General features: G+C 34.1%; 4 protein-coding genes and 1 non-coding gene across 11 annotated transcripts in view; 3 read left to right on the plus strand and 2 right to left on the minus strand.

Moving 5' to 3' along the window:
* Positions 1-3,557, plus strand: part of LOC120416854 (transcription factor collier) — a 73,467-nt gene extending 69,910 nt beyond the window's left edge. For 4 of the 7 annotated variants that reach the window (XM_039578747.2, XM_039578749.2, XM_039578751.2 and 1 more), the window contains exon 13: positions 2,121-3,557. In XM_039578747.2, coding sequence (XP_039434681.1) covers positions 2,121-2,236 — 116 coding nt within the window. In that variant the 3' untranslated portion in view covers positions 2,237-3,557. Of the gene's footprint in view, positions 1-1,843; positions 2,019-2,120 lie in introns of all 7 variants that reach the window. The other 3 variants (XM_039578744.2, XM_039578748.2, XM_039578746.2) reach the window with 1 other exon arrangement.
* Positions 3,558-8,756: 5,199 nt separating this feature from the next.
* Trnad-guc (transfer RNA aspartic acid (anticodon GUC)) lies at positions 8,757-8,828 on the plus strand. Its single transcript has one exon. It is a non-coding gene; the product is annotated as a tRNA-Asp (tRNA).
* A 51-nt stretch (positions 8,829-8,879) lies between these two features.
* LOC120416840 (zinc finger protein 271-like) lies at positions 8,880-16,042 on the minus strand. The gene is made up of 2 exons (XM_039578729.2): positions 15,881-16,042; positions 8,880-10,187 (listed from the first exon to the last, which is right to left on the minus strand). The coding sequence occupies exons 1-2, from the start codon at positions 15,907-15,909 to the stop codon at positions 9,149-9,151; spliced, it is 1,068 nt and encodes a 355-aa protein (XP_039434663.1). The 5' UTR covers positions 15,910-16,042; the 3' UTR covers positions 8,880-9,148.
* Positions 16,043-16,167: 125 nt separating this feature from the next.
* On the plus strand, positions 16,168-21,291 carry LOC120416838 (SET and MYND domain-containing protein 4-like). Its single transcript, XM_039578727.2, has 2 exons — positions 16,168-17,523; positions 20,742-21,291. Exons 1-2 carry the CDS (start codon positions 16,232-16,234, stop codon positions 21,025-21,027), a joined length of 1,578 nt encoding a protein of 525 aa, XP_039434661.2. The 5' UTR covers positions 16,168-16,231; the 3' UTR covers positions 21,028-21,291.
* Positions 21,111-22,331, minus strand: LOC120416839 (probable cGMP 3',5'-cyclic phosphodiesterase subunit delta). Its single transcript, XM_039578728.2, has 3 exons — positions 22,154-22,331; positions 21,911-22,097; positions 21,111-21,775 (listed from the first exon to the last, which is right to left on the minus strand). The coding sequence occupies exons 1-3, from the start codon at positions 22,204-22,206 to the stop codon at positions 21,560-21,562; spliced, it is 456 nt and encodes a 151-aa protein (XP_039434662.1). The 5' UTR covers positions 22,207-22,331; the 3' UTR covers positions 21,111-21,559.
* Positions 22,332-23,330: the final 999 nt, after the last annotated feature.

The following is a 23,330-nucleotide window of genomic DNA, read 5'->3' on the forward strand; positions in this document are numbered from 1 at the left end:
TTTTACTACTTTTAACATCAAGTTCAAATTCTGGTAGATTGCCTTGAAAATTGCCAAATGTATTTTCTCAATAATTCATTTGGCCGTCATCTTGCTTTTTTTTATTTACTTTAGAGTTTTGCAGGGGTCACATTTGAGCTTGAAAATCATAAAACAAGACATCGGTATAATAAGGCCGATGCAAATATTTAAAAAAGTTTTTGTCCCTCGGCCCTGGCCGAGGTCAAGGGGGGGGAGGGGGGGGGGGCAAAAAAAATAAAAAATATATATAAAAATTTAAATAACAAGCCATAGTCTTCACATTTAAATGAAAAAAGTGTTGTAAAATGCATTTTACACTAGATCAGTTGTTTTGCAATCATTAGTTTTCATAAATCTAAGATCTTACAAAAACTAAAATTGTATCGAAAAAAAAAGATTTTGCATCGAAAATTTTCAAAAAACCTTAAGATTTTTTAATAAACCCAAACATGCTAAAAATGATTTTAAACGCAGGAGAATGTATTTTAATTTGATTTCAGCTGGTTGTACTTGAATTTTCATTGAAATTTTGAAGTTTATTGTAAAAATATTTTTTTTGCCCCCTGATTTTTCGGGCCAATTTTGAAGGGGGGGGGGGGTGACAAAAACTTTTAAAAATATTTGTACCAGCCCAACAAGAACAAGAAAATAAAAAAAAACTGACTTTTTAAAAGTATTCTTTTTATTTATTTGTTAAATAAATATTGCTTTTGAAATTTAAAATTTAGTTTTTGTGTCTTTGGCAAGTTCTGATCGGTTTTGTGTCTTTTTTTTGTTGCAATTTTAGCATATTTACCAAATTTTCAATAAACAATTATTCACAAACCCAAAATTTTGAAGGCATTTTTTAAGTCCACATTTGGCGGCCCCTCAAGGGATTAGCAAATTCTCAACAAATTATTATTTTTTAAATGTTTATTCGACCTTTAGTTACAGACTTTGCAAACTAATTAACCTTTGTGAAATTTAAAAATAAACATCAAGAGAACCATAAAAAAATATATTTAATTTTTGTAAACGCAAAAAAATTCCAGAACTATAAAACCACGACTAACATTTGGAAATGGCTAACTGCATAAATCACGAATAAGGCGGAAGCAAATATGAGCATGCTCTTAGTTTATTTTTTTTAATGCTGATCGTTTAATTGATTTATAATTATTAATTTTTTTTTTGGTTTTTTGAGGTGTTTTTCCATTTTTTGCCAAAACCATTGGATATTATATCCAATTACATCACTATGATTATAGTGAAATGATAGTTGAAAGTTACTCCAAAATATTGAATTTCAAAAAAATACAAAATTGGAATTGATTACAACAAAATGAATTAAATTGAAAAAAATATGATTCCTTTGTTGTTATATTTAAAAGACGATCAAATTATGTTTTTCTTTTAATTTAATTTAATTTTCCACATAATTTTCACATTTTCCACGCGTGTTATTGATGTACCCTTTAGTTCTAATTCTAATCCCACAAATAAAACCATAAATGCTCGCACTTAACCTAGTAATCGATTAACACATGCAATACTAACACTAAAGATTGGAAAAAACAGATCTTCAACGAACCCAGTCGCCACAGATCGATTCTTCGAAATTTAAAAACTTCCCTCACTTTCGGACCATTTCTATCAAAATTTCTCAAAATTCAAAACTATCCCGTAACTTTAAATCGATGAACACGCTGTCGTTAGTACTGCATGTGGCCGTCGACATTTTTCCCTTAAATGTGTTTGTGTGTGTGTGTGTCGTTTCGTGTCGTTCATCGCTCTAAAATACCCACCTTTTCTCTATCCCCTCAACGTACACCACCACCAGTCACTTCGTCGGCCAACCTGTGGCACTCGCAGCTGGTTCCGTCGCACGCCGGGTACACGGCCGCGGCCGCTGCCGCCGCCACCGGTTCCCACCAGTTCTGGCACGCCTCGTCCACGGCGTCCTCTGTAGCGACTGCGGTTTAAGCTTAAATTGTTGAGGAAGCCCAATCTTTACTGTTAGTATTATTTTTATTTGAGAATCACAGACAATCAGAAAATCTACGATTCATTTATTTGAACAATTTAATAAACATTTTTTTTTCAATTTTGATTTTCAGGAATCAACGGACTGATGAGTGGAGGCAGTGGTTTCAGTCCGTACTCTATGACCACCTGCGGGTCCCAGGGCTACACCCCAAGTCCGCTGGCGGCGGCCACCACGACGTCCAAGTAAAGCAAGAGAGGAAAAGTGCACCCCGACCCCAAATTGTTTGTTGTTTGTTAGAATCTTTCCCCATCCTCGAGAAAAAAAAAGTCCGTTCCTTGTTCCTGTACATTAACATCGCAAAAAAGCAAACTTTTTTCCTTCCCCTGATAAGCTCATCTATTTATTTAAAAATTTATTTTGTGTTCTAAGTGCAATAAAAAAAAATCACAACCCTTTGCAGTTAAAAAAATGACTGTAAATTGTACACTTTGTAAAAAGCAAATAAAAAAGTTATCAAAAAAATTAATTGTAAGATGCTTGGTAGTTAAAAATTTTGGGAATTTTTCCAACCAAAAAATCAACGAAATAACGTAAAAAAACATAGTAAAATACATATCCTGCTAAACACAGAAAGAAAACAACCAACTTAAAAAACGAACATTTCATCAGTCATATCTACATGTGTCAGTAATCAAATTTATTACAAGAATAGTTATTGCAAAAAATCAGCATCAATAAACAAAAGAGAAGGAGAGCGAGAGAAAACATTCATTCTAAAAAACACGCAGCAAAATTTGTATACGAACTCTTCTTTACACATCCAACTACGCTCATTTAACTCTTTTACTCAGTTAGAATTGCCAAAATAGAAAATCGAATCTCAACCTAAAATTCACATTTCATTTGATCCCCCTCCCCTCTAGAACCAGTGAACGAAATGATCTCTTTTTGTATAAAGAAACGAAAACAAATCTGCAATGGTACTTAGTTTTACGCTGTAAGAAACAAATATATATTTTGATTAGTGCAAATTTATCCGCTCTAGCGTTTTATTATTGTGTAGAAAAGCCAGTTTAGTTTTGTGTCCCCTACTCACACCCGCCACCACCCCACTCTCAGTCTGCTCGAACAAAAAAGAGAATTAAAAGTAACATCGCAAAGCAAACGAAAATGAATTAAATTAAAAACAAATCAATTACTGTTAAATAGTTTCAATTTTTGCAACAAAAAGGAAAAAGTAACCAGTAAGAGACGAAATTTGAAGAGGTTTAACAAAATGCATCACAGTAAAAGCAGCAAAAAAACAATGCTCTTATTTATATACACAAACACACACACACGCGCAGAAAAGAAAAGTCACACTTGCTAAAGAAAACAACATAGGAAATTTAATCAATTACGAAATCAAAATCGACGCAAATATCACGAACAGAAACAAACACGTACATAACAAAAACACTTTTTGTCCGACGTGGAACAGCGGAAGTTGAGGATATCAAAAAAAGATAGAGAGACAAACGAAGGTGAAATGATGATGAAATTAAACATATTGGTGTGAAAATTAAGATCCCTCTTTGTTTCACTTGAATCGAATATATCCGAAACCCTTTTCGACCTATAAATCAGATACCCGGTTCGTTGTCTCGCTAGCGTTGAAGTCTCCCGCGATTGAATCGCTTTCGCAAGCAGCACGCAGCCAGTTTGGCATGGCAGCCTCGAAGTAGGCCGTTCCCGCGTGCACGTGTTGATGTTGAGTATTTCGCTGCCTCTGTGCTCTCTTATGCTAACTAGATAGGAAAAAAACACACATTTTTTCAAAAATCACAACTCCGCCTAATTCAAAGACGCATTTTTTGGTATCCAAGGAAATTCCCAGGATTTTTCCCTGGGATGGAAAATTATACGCTCTAAGCCTAACCCATTAAGTCCAAATTTGTGTTTTAAACCTTGGCTTGGGTTGAGAGGTTGTAAATTTTTACAGATGTTTTATTTAAAAAAAATTAGCAACATTTTCGTAATCAAAAGATTCAACTAAAGCTATCGCAGTTTTATGTTTTTTCCCCGTATTCGTCATTTTCTCGATTATGCACGCGGTCCATTGTCCAAGGAATCCGATAAAAATATTTTCAGATATAAGCTCGTTGGTCCAGAAACCGTCAAAACGGCATTTCAATGTTTCGTTCCACCTTTTCCAATGTTAGGCTGGATTTTTCGGTCTTTAAGCTTTTTTTTTCCTAGAAAGAACAACAAAATAACTAAAATCGGTTAAAATATCACGGAGTTATGATTTTTTGAAAAAAAATGTGGTTTTTGCGAAAACTGACGAAAATTACCGTTTTTGGGACCACCTTAGCACGGTGTAGGTCACAAAAAATCTTATTGTTTTGGCCAAGGAACTACAAGAAAAAATTGAGCCCGATCGGAAACCTTTTTTTGGGTTTCTGCCTTATTCAAATGGAATATGTGTAGGTCTTAGTCTAACCCATTAAGTCCAAATTTGTGAAATAAACATCACGAGTTATCGTGATTTTACGAAAAAAAAGTTTTGAAAAAGTTACTTTTTTCGTTTCTCTTTGTTTCGTCGTCCGTGTCTGTCGCGGGTGACCATGAACGGCCATGATCGATGACGACCAACTTTTTCAAAACTTGTTTTCGTAAAATCACGATAACTCGTGATGTTTATGAGCAAACCCCTTATGTCTATAAATCATTTTTTTTTTTTTGAAATTGTCTGCTCTACAACTTTGTAGAACATTGTTACACTCTAAAAAATAAACCTGCAAAGTTAGAAAAAACACGAAATTTTAAAATGAAAAATTTTGTTCTAAATGAAAAAATTACCCTTCTGGGTCAATGTAGATTCAAAAATAACTTTTTATTTCCTATAAAATTACATGTTCCAAAAATTTTACAGTCGAGTAACGGAAAATGGGAGAATTAAAAAAAAATAGTGTTTTTTTCGATGAAAAATACGTTTTTTCGGAATTCTGAGTACGCCAATTTTACATAAAAGTCCCTTTGACACCAAATTTTTATCTCACCACCGTTTCAGGCTGCAAATTATTGAAAAACACCTCTTTTTTCGCATGTTCATAAATGGAAGGGGTCGTACCGCCCCTCCGTCACGAGATATCAAAAAACGGACCTCGGATTCGTGATCAGAGACAAAAATACCTGTTATTATCGCTGCCAATTGACCCGTACCGTCATCTGGGGTGAATCGGGACTACAATCTAACTAGAGACAGCAGTTTTTAGAACGTTTAACCCTCTAACGCCAAGAGCTGTTTGCTTATCGTAAAAATAGAAATTGGCTTAATTTTGGTACAATAATGCAGGAAATACTTTACTTTGACCCACAATCATCGAATTGAAGCAAAAAAGTAGAATTTGAAGTGGTGCACCAGAGCACCATCAGGAAGATGAGCAACTTTTTTTTAAACCACAAAATTTCGTTTTCTTCAAATCTATTGTTTCATTTGTTTGAAAACGCTTCGAAATGTGTTAAAACTACATATTCTTTGCTGTAAGACCATATTTCTGAAGTATTAACTACAAAATCTAAAATCTCTGCATTTTCAGGTTTCTTTGATTGGCTCATTCAAAACCTATAAACAACCATTTTCATGCAAAATGAGAAAATAATAAAACCATCGTTCTAAAAACAATGTTTTGTCTTGTTTATGAATAGTCAAAACGTTTATAAACTTTTGTTTTGATAAAAATAAGCTTTTTCTGTAATTTAGAAAAAAGTGCTCCTAAATATTTACACAGATATCTGTGATATTTAGTTGCTCATATGCCTAGGTGGTGCTCTGGTGCACCAAATGAAATGAAAAAGGTTGAAAAACACTTAAAACCGGTCCAAACTCACAATGTTATTCACATGGGTTCTTGTCCAAGGTTCAAATGATAGCAAAACATTTTTTGTTTCATAAAAATTTGTGTTTGGTAATTTTTACGGGCTTCCGAAAGCAGGTCTTATTTATTTCCCTAAAATTGGCCCATTTTTGTTTACATTTCACACTGTAACTTTGCTTGTGCTTAACCAAATTTGATGATATTTGGGGAGATGTTAGTATACATTCTACATGAACACCTGCAACTTAAAGCTTTTTGGCCCACTTATTGAAAAATATCACAAATTGCACGAAAAAAATGTTTTCAGAAGTTAAATTATACAGTCCAGACTTGATTATCCGAAGCCTCGATTATCCGAAGGTTTGTATGGGACTTCGGATAATCGAATCATGAAAAAAAAATCGTTTTTTTTATTTTCTTATTTTTAACATTAAATTCGTATTCTGCGACCTAATGAGAACAAAAACAATACAATGATATCTCGGATTAGTTTTCAAAAGGACGCAAGAGCCATTGACAAACTAAGCCCTTTTTACATCGGTACTCGTCCTTCTTACGAAAAACCAACTTCAAAAATGCTTGAGATTGTTCATCTACACGTCCTTCGAGTGCCCTAAATTTAAAACAAATGAAATATTGGTTCAATTTGGAGAAAAACGAAAATTAGTCCCGGAGGTCACGGTGGCTCTTACGGCTTTTTGAAAACTCAACCGAGATATATAGCGGAATTAAAAGGAATAACTCGTCTCTTTGTATTCGTAGTAATGCATTCTGCTAAAACGCTCAACCAAACCACAAACAAAAACAATTTTTTTTTTTCGTTATTCGATTATTTAAAGTTTCGATTATCCGAAGTGAAATTTTGCCAAGGCCTTTGAATAATCGAGTCTGGACTGTATCTTGTATTTTTTTTTTTTTTTACAGTGGCACAACTGTAACAATGCACAGTGGGCGAAATGGAACCCAAAATCGGACTTAATTGAATTCGGCTGGTTCCCTGGTATGAATAATAGTGTTTCTTATGTAAAAAAAATCCGGGAAATCGATTGGTGATGGTTTCATCCACCGCACGAAACAGCAAAAGGTCCATTTTGCCCCAATTCCCAATTTTTTTACATTCTTTCTTGAAAATCGGTCTGTATTTAGAGCGGAGGCTTTATGCGGCCTTCCAAAATGCACTTAACTTATGTGAAAATGACCCAGGAATCCAGTAAAAATAACCACATGCACCGCAAAAATCATCTAGGGTCCATTTAACCCCAATTTTGCTATAAAAGCATTTTCGGCCGTTTTCAAATGTTAGGTCAGATTTTAAAAATCTGAAAATATTTTTATCGTAAAGATCAGACAATTTTACATAAGAATGACGATTTGCACTTGATAGTTTTACACATTTATGTTGATAAAAATAAAATGTATGTGAAAGGCAGTTTATTCTGCGTTTGGGATAATTGGCCCAAAAGTGATTCTTCAATCATTTTATTTAGTTTAATTTCTATAACAACATAAATGTGTAAAACTATCAAGTGCAAATCGTCATTCTTATGTAAAATTGTCTGATCTTTACGATAAAAATATTTTCAGATTTTTAAAATCTGTCCTAACATTTGAAAACGGCCGAAAATGCTTTTATAGCGGAATTGGGGTTAAATGATGACCCTAGATGATTTTTGCGGTGCAAGTGGTTATTTTTACAGGATTTCTGGGACATTTTCACATAAGGTAAGTGCATTTTGGAAGGCCGCATAAAGCCTCCGCTCTAAATACAGACCGATTTTCAAGAAAAAATGTTTAAAAAAATGGAGAATTGGGGCAAAATGGACCCTTTGCCGTTTCGTGCGGTGGATAAAACCATCACCAATCGATTCCCCGGATTTTTTTACATTAGAAACAGTATTATTCATACCAGGGAACCAGCCGCGTTCAATTAAGTCCGATTTTGGGTTCCATTTCGCATTTTATGATATTTTTTGTTCAAACATTTTGAAAATTATGCTTGAAGTTCGAAATTTAGATTGTTTTATATTTTTGCAACCTTAACCTACTTAGCTGCTTACCAGATCCATTATGGTATCCATTATGATAGATCTATATTGTTTTCCGAATCTGTTCTAAAAATCAAAGCATCGAGAAATGAAAAAAAAATCGCTTATGAGGTACAGTCATCCCACATATTCGGAACGGTTTCCAGATCAGCCAATGTTCAAAAAATCATAGCAAATCGAGAATTGAACCTAATGATTTGCTTTTACCTTCATTTGAAAGCTTTTCTTGCGATCTTTTGAATGCTGTATCGAACATCTGCAAATTTTAACTTTTATATGAAGTTTTTGAAGAATTACTTTGACCCTTGAAATCCACAAATTCGGAACACTTTTTTCTTACGAATGTAAACAAACTTTGGATCTCTCCAAGAGTACATATTTATTACCAAATAATAACTTCACACACTGAAACCAATGAAACTCAAGCTTAGTGATGTTTTATACATGGTTTGATAACTTTTTTGTGAAAAAATCAGTTAAATTCAGGTGTTCCACAATTGTGGGAGGCACAACAACATCCCACAATTATGAAACAGGCCATTTGGAGGCAGTGTTTTGCTGCTCTGGACAAAATAGTCTTGGAATGAAGTTTTTTGTTCAAAAAGTACTACTTTTACTAGTGAAATAACAAGATAATGTCCAAATGAAGGTTCTAAAAATAGTGAGGTCGATAGAAAAGCTAGTTTTGGCATGCTATTGACAAATTATCACAAAAGTGTTCCGAATTTGTGGGTGTTCCGAATATGTGGGATGACTGTATGAGGTTTGAATGTTTGATGGATTCTAAAACTCTTGAAAGCAAAAAAAAATCGGCGCGATCCAAAATCCACAAAGTCGTCATATTGATCCTGCTTTCCCAAGTCCTCGATAGTATAGTGGTCAGTATCCCCGCCTGTCACGCGGGAGACCGGGGTTCGATTCCCCGTCGGGGAGGGAGTTTTTTGTTTTGTTCGTTCGTTCTACTTTAATAAAACTACCTTTTTATTGTACAATCAGGGTTTTTATTAATTTGGTTTACACTAGGTTTTTCGAATTTCAAGCATGAGAAAACTTTTCCGCTGTGATAGCACAATTTGGTTTATAATTCACTTACATTCCTGAGTAAACTTTTTTTTCTTAATCTGTGATTGCTTACGGCTACAATTGGTGCTAGAAATAATCATCGTTTGTAAAATTCACACACGCAAAACACACAAACATTTAAACGACTTTTGAAACTCGATGGCCTCCGGAAGAGTTCCCCACGTTCCTGCTCACGCCTGCTCATGCTGCCCTCGGTGACTCTTGTTTATGTGGACGTTCAAGTTGCTGCGCTGAGTAAACGACTTTGGACATTGCTCACACTGATAGGGACGCTGGCCGGTGTGGGTGTTGATGTGTAATTTAAGGTTGAAACTCTGCGCGAACGCCTTTCCACAGTACGGACAGGTGTGCTTCTTATCGGCAATGGGACGTGGCGAGGCCGTCTCAACGGGGGCGTGTTTGGCCTTGAGATGCAGCACCATTTGGTCCATCGTGGAGAAGGCGCGGTCGCAGGCGTTGCACTTGAACGGACGTTGCGGATCGTGGGACGCCTTCATGTGGTAGTTGAGGTTGCTTTTCTGGGCAAACGAGCGCTGGCAGAGGTTGCAGGTGTACGGTTTGTAGCCGGTGTGGGTGTTGATGTGCGCTTTTAGGTTGCCTGATTGGCTGAAGTACTTTTCGCAATGGGGACACTTCCAGTGTTTTTTGTCTTTGATGTAAACGACCAGCGATTTCAGATCGATGTCCATCGGGGGCGTCAGCGTGTAGTTTTTGATGGGTTGTTTTCGATCGTCATTGGGCGGACTGCTTCCGTTTGATGGTACCGCGCTAATCTTGAAAGCGCTTTCGTCAAGTTCTTCCTCAACATCTTTCCACCCATCCTCCTCGATCTTAATACTATCGGTCAACTCGGCAGAACCATCTTCCGGTTCAGGCATCTCCTGCTCCTCCTCACCGTCATCCTCGTCGTCACTGTGCAGGCCGAAGATGTCCGGCACCACCTCGATCGTCTCCATCGAGTCCAGCTTGCTCTGGAAGATTTCCTCGCAGCGAAGGCACTGGTCGCGGAACTTGCTCAGATCCTCCAGCAGCAGGCGGCAGCGCACGCAAATCGACGAAGCGATCCCGTTGGCCGGGGCCATCTGAATCGAGGTGCATTCCAGAATGCGCTGGACGAGCCGGTTGCCGGTGTCGGTGAAGAACAGATCGTCCAGTCTGCCCTCGGTGCTCAGACAGAGCCGGCATATCGAGTGGACGCTCGAGAGATCGCTGTTGGAAACAGTTAATAAATTTCAAATATCATACGTTTATCAAAGCAGTCATTTTTTTGTCATAATATTTGTAACGCTTGCACGAGGTCATGTCACAAGTGTAAATTTGTTTTTAACTTTTAAAAAAGTTGTTTAAAAATTTAGGCCATGAGCAGAATGAACAGAATCATTACAGGGTGACCACTCAAATCCCATTTTCGAATTCCCGACTTTTCCAGAATTTAAAATAGTAGGCATTTCTTACCCAAAGAATGGTTGCAAATCTAAAACTCTGGAGTTTTTTTAAAGATCCAATATGGTTCTAAAAAAAACTCCAGAACTGTCTATAAAATGTCGATATTAAACATCAAACAACTGAATAAACTTAGAAAAAGAAGCTTCTTGACAATGACATTAAAAATAGAATTTTAACAACAATAAAAAAAATATTCTTAAAAGCACTCAACATTTTGATTTATAGAGAAACCATAAAAATCGGTCTTTAAAAGTAATTATTACTAAGCATAAAATTGCATGAATGTATCATCCAACATCTTTGTTGGCTAGCTTTATTATTAACACGATAAAAGTTATAAATGTTTAATAAAACAAAATATCTTTAAATTCTTAAAAAAAAAAGCTGTTTTTAAATATTCTTTATTCAATTTTATTGATTAAACAAGTTGTCATTATTTTCATGTTTTCATTTCTTTTTTCAATGCAAAAGCCAGTATCTCATTTAAAGCGAAATTTTGGAAGAGGTAAATTTTATAAACATATTTGTTAAGTCGTAAATGAAAGTTTCTTGAATCTATTTTGTAATTTTTGCATATTTTTTTTTAAATCAATTTTTAACAGGAAATAAATGTTTTTTTTTACAATTAATACTTAGTTTTTTTTTAAATAAATGAAAATTATGCTTTGAAATGTTTTTATAATTAAAAAAAAATGAATAAATAAATTAATTCATTCATTAATTTAGATTAACAAATTTTACATGTTCAATATAGAAAAAAAATCTATTGGCAAACTCAAGATAGAATCGTTTGTAACATATATGAGCAATGTGACAAAATGAAACAGAATCACAAATTCCCGACCTATTTCCGTTTTTTTTGCGGATTTTGGCGAATTCCCGACTTTTCCGATTTCCCGACTTGAGTGGCCTGTGCTGGATTTTTTCAGCTATCCTCAGACATAATTTAATGTGAAAATTTTAAAATAAAAAAAATTGAAAAATGTTTGCAACGACCCTAACAATTGAAATATTAAGAAAAATATTAAGAAAAAATATTGAAATTCCTAAGTTCAAACAATATTTTTCTTTCTCTAAGTTTTTAATTTTTAACTAGGTTTAGGTACTTAATTTTCATTTAAAAAAATTGGTTAAATTTTTATTTATTTTCCAATTTTATAAAAAAAAATCCTGCATTTTAAAAAAATGTACACTTTCGAATTATTCAAATTATTGAATTTTTTATAAGTTTATTTGGAATTCTTTTAAATTTTATTGTATTTATTTAACTGTGGTAACTTTTGAATTTTCATTTTTTTTATATTTTGAATCTTTATTTTTAAAATTTTTGAATTCGTCTGGAAATCGGATTTGCTGTTTATCAGACCTCAGAAATTCAAAAATTTAAAACATTAAAAATAATTTATAAAAATAAAACTTATCAATTAAAAAAATCCAATTGTAATTTTTTTTCTTGGTCAGAGGCGAATAAGAATTTCAACTCGAGTCTCAGGTCGATTTTGGCTAGTATTCGACCCAAATCGACTCGAAATTATTGGAACGCTCTTGAGTTTTTTTAATATTTATACTTTTGTTGATTTTGTTTTTGTTATTAAGTTTAATGTTTGTTTTAATTTTAGAATTTTTATAGTTTTTCATTATTTTTTAATTAATATTAGCTTTTATTATTTTATTGAATTTATTTAGATTTTTGTTAATTTTTTTTATTCATTTTATTTTATATAAAATACACCATAATATTGAACGTGTTGATTTCGTTTTTTTTCTGAATTTTTAGGACTTTTTTTTCATTTTGATAAATTTAGACAAAAAACATTTAAAAAATACAAACCGTGGTTTCAACAGTTGGATGAAAAAAGTATTTTAAAATACCAGTCCAGTAGTTTTTTATTCGCGAAAAATCATTTTATTTTTTTCAGCTCCATTGAAATTTTAAAGTTTAACAAAAATATATTTTTGCCCCTGATTTTGGGCCGATTTTTAGGGGGGAGGGGCGACATAATCTTTGAAAAGTATTTGCAACGGCCAACGGCCTATTTAAAAAAAGTTTTTGTCCCTCGGCCCAGGCCGAGGTCAAGGGGGGGGGGGGGGGGGCAAAAAAATAAAAAAAATATAAAAATTTAAATAACAAGCCATAGTCTTCACATTTAAGTGAAAAAAGTGTTTTAAAATGCATTTTACACATTTTGCATTTTTTTGCATTTTAGTTCAGTTGTTTTGCAATCATTAGTTTTAAAAAAAATCTAAGATCTGACAAAAACAAAAAATTGAATCGAAAAAAAAGATTTTGCATCGAAAATTTTCAAAAAATCTTAAGATTTTTTAATAAACCCAAACATGCTAAAAATTATTTAAAACGCAGGAGAATGTATTTTAATTTGATTTCAGCTGGTTGCACTTGAATTTTTATTGAAATTTTGAAGTTTATTGTAAAAATATTTTTTTTGCCCCCTGATTTTTCGGGCCAATTTTGAAGGGGGGGTAACAAAAACTTTTAAAAATATTTGTACCGGGTGTACCCCATTTGGCATAATGGACATTTGGCATAACGGGTTTTCAAGACATCAGGGACGTTTGGCATAATGGACATTTGGCATAATGGACGTTTGGCATAATTCGTTCAAAACCCATCAAGGACGTTTGGCATAATGGACGTTTGGCATAATTTTTGCAAGCTTTTTTTTTTGTTCAATTAGTATTTATTTATTGTAAAGAAAAATAATTTATAGGTTTTTTTTCCTATTTTCTAAGCAGATAACTTTACTTTAAAAATGATTTTTGTTTTCAAGAAATCTAGTATCTTTGTCATTTTCTCCCAATAGATGTATTTTTTTTTTCATTTTTTTCTTAATAAAGCTTGAAAATGCAATTTTCATAAATATAAAATGCATTTTTTTTTTCATAAATATATAATATTGAGATTTGTCTTCTTTTGAAATATTTATCAGCTAATTTTTTGTATTCAATTATTCTTTCTTTTATTTTAAATTTAACCTAACAAAGTGATGCAAGTTTTGCCAGTCTTTGAAATTTAGCAATAAAGATTTTATACTGTTTACCTTTTTCCCTCCTTTTTCAAATTCAACCTAAAGAATGTATGTACATTTTGCTCCTCTTAAACGAAATGCATTTAATTTTTTTAAAACAATTTGCTCTTCTTTTATTTTAAAGCTAAAATAAGGTAAAATCTCTCAAAAAATGTGCAGTTTGTTTTTTTTTTTCAAAATTTTGCAATTATTGTTTTTATGCAATTTTTTCTTCTTTAATATTCATCCTTAATAAGGGATATACATTTTTTCTTTCTTTAAATATTTGTCAAATGAGTTATGAATTTTTCCCTTCTTTTATTTTATATTCAACTTTTAGAAGGGAAAATCTCTAAAAACAATACTTTTCGAATATTTGACAATTAACTTCGATTATGAAATTTTTTATAAAATTTATATTTATTTATATAAAATTCAACTTATGGAAGGAAAAGTAAATTTAAAGATTCACATTTTGACACTCTTTAAATGTTTGACTATCGCAATATTTTTATGTTTTTCACCTACCTCTCTTAAAAATAACATTTAATCAGCATTTATTTGAGGTGAAAAGTCATCGTTTGTGATTGGACACTCAATAATATTTTAATTAAATGAATGTACATGGAAAAGAAATTTAAATAAATATAAATTAAAAAAAAAAATCAGCATTTATTTTTTTGGGCAGTTGTCTCTTCTTTAAGATTAGTATTGAATAAATAAAAGAAGGGAAAAATCCATAAACAAGTTTATTGCAAAAATTAAACCAATAGATAAAAAATGTGCAGAAATTATATAAATGTTTAAAGACAACATCTATAAGAGAATTTCCCTTTTTCAAGTTAAATATAAAAAATGATGGGAAAATTGAAAAAATAAACTTAATTGCTAAATATTTAAAGAAAAGCAACATCGACATCCATTCACCCAAAATACAGGATCGAGAGTATAATCGTCGGTATAATTCCATCAAAATTTATAGAGAGCTTAATGCTAAACTCGATAGAATATTGGTACCAACTCATACCTGTAAAACAATTAATTTAATTAATTAATTGAAACAGTAAATCTGCAACAAGAGTCATGCATCGAAATCTGACTACTCTTGTGTCACCAAGCTGCTGTGGCCAAGGCAGTTTAGTCATTGAGTTAGTCTATTAAAGGTCTCTGGTTCAGTTCCCGTAGAGAACACTTTTTGTTTTGAAGGATGAACTTTTTCTTGAAAATGGACTCGAGGGCATAATTCTCTCGGTCATCTAGAACTGTGTTCTCTGTGTCTGTGAATCTTTCCGCTAGTCTCGTGTCGGATGAGTGCTGCCCAGTTCTTGGGTTGCTTTAGATTAAATTCGAAAAAAAGAAGGGAAAAATGAGAATTTATTTAGAGATTTCCTTCTTCAAGTAAAATTTTGATCAAAAGAAGGGAAAATTTCATTATAAAAGCTCAATTGTCGAAGATTTGAAGAGGTTTTTCTCATCATGAATTTCATATAAAAGAAGGGAAAATTTCATTAAAAAATTACTGCTAATTATATTGAAAGGGGAAAAATCTTAAGCTAACAAGAGATATTTTCTTCTTTATACTAATTATTTAATAAAAATATCAAAATTTCATTGGACAGATTTGTTGTGAATTATTCAAAAAGGAAAGAATTTACTTTTGGGGAAAAAATATAGAGATACCAAATTTTTTTATAGAAAAAAATGATAATCTCTTAAAGTAATATAAAAGGGTAAAAAATATACATTTTCGTTCGTGAAAATGACAAAAACTTAACAAAAAAAAACAAGCTAGTAATAATTATGCCAAACGTCCATTATGCCAAACGTCCATTATGCCAAACGTCCTTGATGGTTTTTGAACGAATTATGCCAAACGTCCATTATGCCAAATGTCCATTATGCCAAACGTCCCTGATGTCTTGGACCAATTATGCCAAACGTCCATTATGCCAAACGTCCATCTTGAAAACCCGTTATGCCAAATGTCCATTATGCCAAATGGGGTACACCCATTTGTACCGGCCTAATTTGATGTAAAAAAAATCCGGAAAAAAAAACATTTTGGTCTCCGGAGAGTTTCTGCAAGTTTCGGCAAAAAAAAACTGGGAATTTGAAAATCGAAATTCGGTGTTCATCCTACTTTGGATACTAGAGAAGCACGTCCCGAGATGGGAAAGGGCGTTTCATCTAAGACAAAGTTCTTCGTAAAAAAAACCGTTCGGAAGTCGCAATTTAAATTTTTATACAATCGGGTATTATACTAGAGAAACAACTACTTTTTAAGAACAGTTACTGTCAAATCCGTTGATTAGAACTTTTATAACCTCAAGTAAGCGTGAATGAATGAAGGCTTGTCAATGAAGCCAAGCGTCTGTTTTGGGTCGGAAATTTCGAAAAGTTTTTGGAAACGTAGTAAAGCACGATACTTACAGATTTTGCCGTAGCAGTTCGTAATTCATGTCGGTGATTTTAGGTATTAATAAAAATTGAAACTTTATTTTAATTATTGGCTAAAATTTACTAAAAACCAAGCAGCATTTTTCTCCAAACAAACGAAACAAGATGAATGAGGAAAGCTTCTAAGTTTTTGAAGAATTTGACAGCACTATCAAAACGTCAAAATGGTAAACATTGATTTTACCGAACGAAAAAGCGCAGCCCTGCTGCGAGCACACATTCAAAGTTGAGGGACAACCCAGTGAAACCGGCGAAATTTGTTTTGGAAACAACGTTCCAATTTTCACGTTTTTACAGAAAAGGTGCCGAGTGTTTTCCCGCAAAATGATCCCCCATACCCGCAGGCAACTGGTCCAGCAACTTTCGTGCCCCTCGTTCGGACTGGCCACCTCGTGGATCATCTCGCGCAAGGCGGTTCCGGCCGATTCGCTCGGCGAAGCGCTTTCCTTGCTCAAACGAGAAGTTTGGCCATTCCCGAAGACTTTGTCCCGTAAGGATTTAACGGTGGCCAAGGCGAAACGAGAACAGGCCAATGAGACCTACCGGAAGACGCCGTCGGAGCTGGGCAAGATATTGGAACTGTACAATGAGGCCATCTGCTGGGCGCCGGAAGGTTCGGAAGAACTTGCAATGGGGTACGGGAACCGATCAGCGATCTTCTTCAACGGAAAGCAGTACCGGCGATGTTTGGCCAACATTGAGCTGGCCAAGGGTAGTAACTATCCGGAGGGTAAGCTGGACAAGCTGTTGGAACGCGAGAAGAAGTGCCTGAATCTTTTGGAGAAAGAACCAAAGTTGAACGATGTAGAGGACAAGTTGTTCCTGGAGGTCACCGAGACTTCCCATTCGGGTCGTGGACTTACAGCAAAGATGGACTTCCTCGTGGGAGAAATCGTCCTGCACGAAAAACCCTCACTGGTGGTCATCGAACCGGAAGTGACCTTCACCAGATGCAACCATTGTGGCCGTCGGAACGAGTACGACCTGATTCCGTGCAAGACCTGCTCCTCCGCCATGTACTGCTCCGAACAGTGCAGAAAAGAGGCCTTCACCAAGTACCACCGTTTCGAGTGTGAAATCGTCGAAGATCTGAAGAATTTGTTCAAAGGACCCAAAACAACTCGAATGTTCCAGCTCACGCTGCGACTCTTCTGGATGGTTGTCGCGGACTTGATCGCAGATCGTGATCAGTTCCTCAAGCGTTACGCGGATCTGTCCGCGTATCGAAACCCACTACAAGGTGACAAATCAACTCTCCACCTTCACGTCCTGGCCGACAACCTTCCAGACATGTCCGCGGACCAAACTGGCAAAGGTGTGACCCAGTTCCTAACCGCTTTAACGTACAAGCTAGCGTTGGAAGAGAACGACTCCGTCCCGAGAGAACTCATCAACGAGCATCAGGACCTGCTGCTGGAAGTTATGTTTCGATTGGCCCTGCAGGCGCGTCTCGTTTGTGACCAGAGTCCCGCGGACATCAGCTGCCTGTTCCCGTTGTTCCGGATGGTGAACCATTCGTGTGCGCCGAACGCGGAGCGGGTTTTGAACGGCGAGAGGTCGATGCTGGTGGCGAAGCGGCCGATTAGGGCGGGCGAGCAGGTGCTGGTGTGCTATTTGTGAGTATTTAAGAAATTTAACTTCTTTAAATTGTTAAAAGGACAATTCCAAATTTCAACAATTGACCCATTATTCCATATTTAAAGTATCTAGCTATAGCTTATATATATTTCTTCAAAATTAAGATATGGAAAACATTACGTAGTCCTACACCATTCCGGTTATGTCTGGGACATAACTACTTTGACTTTTGTATGCGTTTTTCGGGTTTTTTTGGATGCCTGCCAAGGTGAGAGCAAACATGTAAAAAAATCGACAATTTTAAAATTCTAACTCAAAAAATTTAAAATAAAAAAAAACGAAAATGAAAAAACGACGAACGAATTAAGAAAATCAAAAACATAGTAACATTTCAAAAAGTATAAGAAATATTTTTCTGACTTTTTTAGGTTTTTGATTTTTAAGCATATTTTTTTCAAAATTTGTTCGCAATCTTTTTCTTTAAATATTTTTTTTCTATTTTTATAACTTTTTTATAAATTTCTAAACTTTTTGTTATTTTTAAATTTTAATTTAATTTTTTAATGGATTTTTTTATGTTTGTTTTTTTTATTATTTCTAAATTTTTAAAAATTAGTTTAAACTTTACCCACCTTCACGTATACCTATCGACTCAGAATCATGTTCTGAGCAAATGTCTGTGTGGATGTGTGTAGGTGGGTGGACAAAAAAAATTGTCACTTGATTATCTCCGGACTGGATGAACGGATTTTGACCGTATTAGCCTCATTCAATCGGGTCCCATAGGTCTCTATTTAAAATCAGCAAGTTTAGTTAAGTACTTCAAAAGTTATGCTAAAAAAACGATTTTGGCGTATGTCCGGAAGATTGGTTTTTGCAAGAAACCGTATCATGTTATACATTTTTGGATAGGTATTAAAAAGACCGTTCCAATGAGTCCAAAACATTGAAGATCTGACAACCCTATCAAAAGTTATTAGCACTTAAGTGTTATTTATACACTTTTTGGAGGCCGGATTTCAGATATTGTGATAGAAATATTGTCTGAATCTTCCATGCGAACTATCGTTGGATAGGTTTTTTATCAGACCTTGCCGATGAGCCAGAAATATTGAAGGTCTGCGAACCCTATCAAAAGAAATGAGTAATAAAATTGATTTGTTAAACATGTTAAGGGGGGATGTTGCAATTTTTACTGAATGTATTGACTTTATGAATGTGAGGAAGGCACCAATCACCTAAAAGTGGATTAAATAACGTTTTTATTGTTGTTTTTAAATTTTTATAATTTATACCTGCTGTTTATCTATTTGCTTATCTTTTTAGGTATTTTTTTTTTGTTATTATATTTTAGCTTTCAATTCTTTTAATCGAACTCTTTCTTGTTTGTGATGGCAGTCATGAACAAATATTCAGACACTCAAGAAATCAAAAAATAAATCAAAAACTTGAAAATTTAAGATTTAAATTAAAAATTTTAAGTATTGAATTTTTAATTTAGTCGAATGTCTTAGAATAAAAATGAAAAAGTTTCAAAACTGAGTTAAAAAACTAACTGTTTTGAAATTTTTTGATATTTTTTTCTTCAAATTGATTTTTATTCTAAGACATTCAACTTTAAAAAATGAAGTTCGGTTTTCAAAAAAGAAAATTTATTTATTGAAAAGTTTTAAGATTTAGAAAATCAACAATTTAAAAAAATAATTTAAAAATTCTAAAATTCAACAACATAAAAATATTGTTACTTTTTTTCTAAGTATTTTTTTCTATTTTTTTTTTGTACCAAAAATCTGAACCTGTTGATTTTTTTAAATTTTAATGTTTTTACTGATCTTTTTTACTCAGACACTAAAAATACTAAAAAATTATAATTCAGAAATTCTATAACATAAACAGATTTAAAATTTAGAAAATTTCAAATTTTAAAATTATAATATTTAGAATTTAACATTCCAAAATTTAGAATCTATCATTCCAATATTTAAAAATTTGGCAGATTTTAAATTCTAAAAGTTTTAAATTTTAAAATTCTGCAGTTGAAATAAACAACAGATTTGAAATTTTCATGTTTTTAAATTGAAAAATTTATATCTGTAGAAATTCCAAATTAAAAAAATGTCACACATTCAAAAATTGCCAAATCATTTCGATTATTTTTTTTAATTTGTTGAATTTAAAATAAAATTTGGAAAATTTACAAAAAAGATAAAATATTAACAAAAATATATTTCTTTTTTGTATAAAATATATTTAAAAAAAAGTGTGTTTATTTATTTTATTTTGTTGTTGTTGATCTTTATTTTTTGCTGTTTAAATTTTAGAAATTGCTATTAAGTGCCATTCTTGAGAAAAGTTTACAGTTTGGTTTAACCAGAGAGTATTTAAATTTTTAAATAAATTGAATTTTGTTAATATTTGAGCTAAAAAACATTTTGAAAAATTTTAAGCATTCATTTTTTTGTGAGTATTAATTTTGTTCAATTGAAAAAATTGGGGATCCATATTTTTTATTGTTTTTTAGTGTTTAGGCATTTAAAATAAAATAAAAACATGATCCTAATATGGATCTCACAGTTTTTAAATTTTAGATTTTTTAGTCTTTGAATTTTTCAGTTAAAATCTCTCTTCAGATCGATACATTTTTAAATTCAAATATTTTAAAATTATGTTATATAGCAATTTTGGATTTAATTTTTGAAATTTGTGTTTAATAAATTTTGAATCTTCTCGAAGATTTTTTTTTAACTTTTTTTTTAAATCATTAAATTTTAAAATTTTTATTTTTCAAGGTTCTTAAATCAAATTTTAAAACATTTATGTTTTTTCTCTTGATTTTGGATTTTTTTCAGGTATACATTGTTGAATTTAAGAAATGTTTTTTTTTAAATAAATTTCGATTTTTAGAATTGAAAAATGTAATAAATTTAGAATTTAAGAATTTTAAAATTTTAGTATCCTCAAATTTTGGAGTTCTAGAATTTTAAATTTCAGAAATTTTCAATTTAAAACTATGTTTTTAATTTATTTCTTTATGGTAATTGACTTTTGTACTTTTTTTTAAATTTTAAATAATTAAATAAATTTAATTTTTTCGTGCATCATTCCATTTGACGCGGGAGATATCTGGCAACAAACCGGGTAGCAAAGTGAATTCCCGATGAACTGGGAAAAAGTTTGCTAACGCTGTGGAGACACCCTCAGTCGTATTCAAAATTTAATGAAATTACAAAAATCGTCGTTTCCTTCCCTCTTCCAGCCCCAACGGCACCACGGACTCCGTTCCCAAGGACAAACGTCGCGCCCAGCTGCAGCGCGAGTTCAAGTTCGACTGCCAGTGTCTGGGCTGTTCGCTGGACTATCCGCTGCTAAACGCGATGGACGACCACCCGGAACTGCGCACCGAACTCGAGCAGATCCAGTCGGAGGCGGACTCCGGCAAGCGGCTGCGACTGCTGGCAAATTTCCTGCAACGCCACGACGACCAACACCCGCGGAAGGAACTGTCTGAAGCTTGGCGATTGTTTCGCGACATTAAGATTTAGGGTATTTGTTTTTGGATTGTTTTTAGAGAAGGAGGGTGTAAACATCGACCTTGTTGTTGTTCTACGAAACTCTCACTTCAAACCTTACTCACAAAAATTGATTATGTTTTCTTCTATCTGTTTTTTTTTACACAATCAATACTAAAATTAGTAATAAAAAAAACTTAAAAAGTAGCTTAATTATAGAACGCGAAAAATGCGTGGTGCTGTTCTCAGTTGCGTGTCCGAAAACGAAAATAATCGAAGATTGCTCCTGACGACGTCGTCAATAAATGCTTGTTTGGTTTGTCCATCTTCGTGTGGCAATTATCAATTTAGACCAGACTGAATGTTTAGTGTTTGTTTGTTTGTGTTGTTTCAAGTGCATGCACGCAAAGCCTTTCTAGAACAGCGCGCAAACATGTTTTTATGACCTATTTATCTAGCGATATACTTTTTCGTAATTTAATGAGGACATCCCTGGGATTGTGTTGTCCCCAAAACTGTGGGACTAGAGCCAAATTTCGTCTTCTTCTTCTCCCTGCGCTGGTCCTTAGATGTAGTACAACCTTACCACGGATTTACTTATCAGCGTCTCCCCGTCGAAGAAGCTCGTCTCGATGGTCACATTTCCGTTCAGGACCTTGGCCGGCATCATCTGCGACTCCGGTGCGGCCTCGATCGTCGATTGCCACGTGTTGGTGGTGTTCGGGCTGACCCAGCCCATCTCGAAGAACCACTCCTCCATGATCCGACCCTTGAACAGGACCTGCGTTGAAATGAACAAGACACAAAGCCATTAGCACCCTCTTAAAAAACCCCCGTCCAAACGAGCCAATCAATAACCCAAGCTAATTGGCCTCGCGTGACTACGTTGGCCTTCCCCTTCCCCGCCGCCACCCACCTTCTGGTCCAGCCGAAAGTTCTCCATCGCTTCCACCGTGCTAAAGTTGATCTCCCGCGAGACGGCCCGCAAATCCAGAATCTTGATGGGGACGCGCGCCTCGTGCTCCACGTCCGGGCAGGAAAAGTCCTTGTTCTCCTGCCACAGAATCTTGCCGGTGTCGGCGTCCCGCAGGATGAGCCAGTTTCTGCAATGAAAACAGTTCTTAGAGAGAGAAAAACAACAAAATTTCCAAACACTCACATTTGAAAGCCCTCGCGGATCTTTTCACTCTTGGCCACGTCGTCGGTTCCCATGATTGTTGGATATTGCAAATTGGCAGCCAATCAAGCTGGATTGCTCGTTTGCTTCGGAGCCGAAAAAAAGTTGCTGCGGCAGCTGTTCTGGATTTGGGTTGTTTTCTGTTTTAGTTTTTTTTTGCTTCTGACAGCTAAGACCACAGTTGGTCCATCACGCAACTGTCGGCTGTGTCGGAACTGTTGTTGCTGTTTCGCACAAAAAATTTAGATAACTCAAATTTGTGTAAAATTCTACACAGATCGCACTAAAACGGGAATTACACGGAATCGGTGTTAACGCCGTTTACCCAAAAGTGATAAACCAGTCACGACGTTCTGCCCTGCTAGAACGGTAGAACCTTAAATGCAAAAAAAAATCTGCTAGAGTGCTGTAAGTATGAGAACTTTGCTAGAATCAAAATCACTCAGTTTTCGCCAAAACCGAACCTACTCAGAAATGAGCAAAGGGAGCATCTTTCAGATTTGAATGATTTTCACTCAGAATTGGGTTTGGTCTGGTCATTTTGCCATTTCGGTAAATTTGACCTGTTTGGTCCTTTTGGTCATTTTGGCTATTTTGGTCGTTTTGGCCATTTTGATCATTTTGGTCAATTTGATCAGTTTTGCCATTTTGACCTTTTTGGTCATTTTGGGTGTTTTGATCATTTTGGCCATTTTGACAATTTTATTCAATTTCGTCATTTTGGTCATTTTGATCGTCATGGTCAATTTGGTCAATTTGATTATTTTGGCTATTTTGACCTTTTTTGTGCCTTTTTGGCTATTTGGATCATTTTGATAAATTTCATCATTTTGGTCATTATGGCCATTTTGACCTTTTTGGTCGTTTTGGTCATTTTGTTCTTTTTGTCCATTTAGGTGATTTTGATTTTTTTGGTCGTTTTGGCAGTTTTGGTCGTTTTGGTCATTTTGGTCATTTTGGTCATTTTGGCCATTTTGATCATTTTGATCATTTTGATCATATTGGTCAATTTGGACAGCCATTTTGGACATTTTGGCTATTTTGATCATTTTGGCCATTTTGATCATTTTGGTCAATTTCGTCATTTTTTTGATCATTTTGATAATTAGGGTCTTTTTGTGCATTTTGGTCATTTTGATCATTTTGGCCATTTTTTTTA

Source organism: Culex pipiens, chromosome 2 (genome assembly GCF_016801865.2).
Source record: "Culex pipiens pallens isolate TS chromosome 2, TS_CPP_V2, whole genome shotgun sequence".
NCBI classification, from domain to species: domain Eukaryota; kingdom Metazoa; phylum Arthropoda; class Insecta; order Diptera; family Culicidae; genus Culex; species Culex pipiens.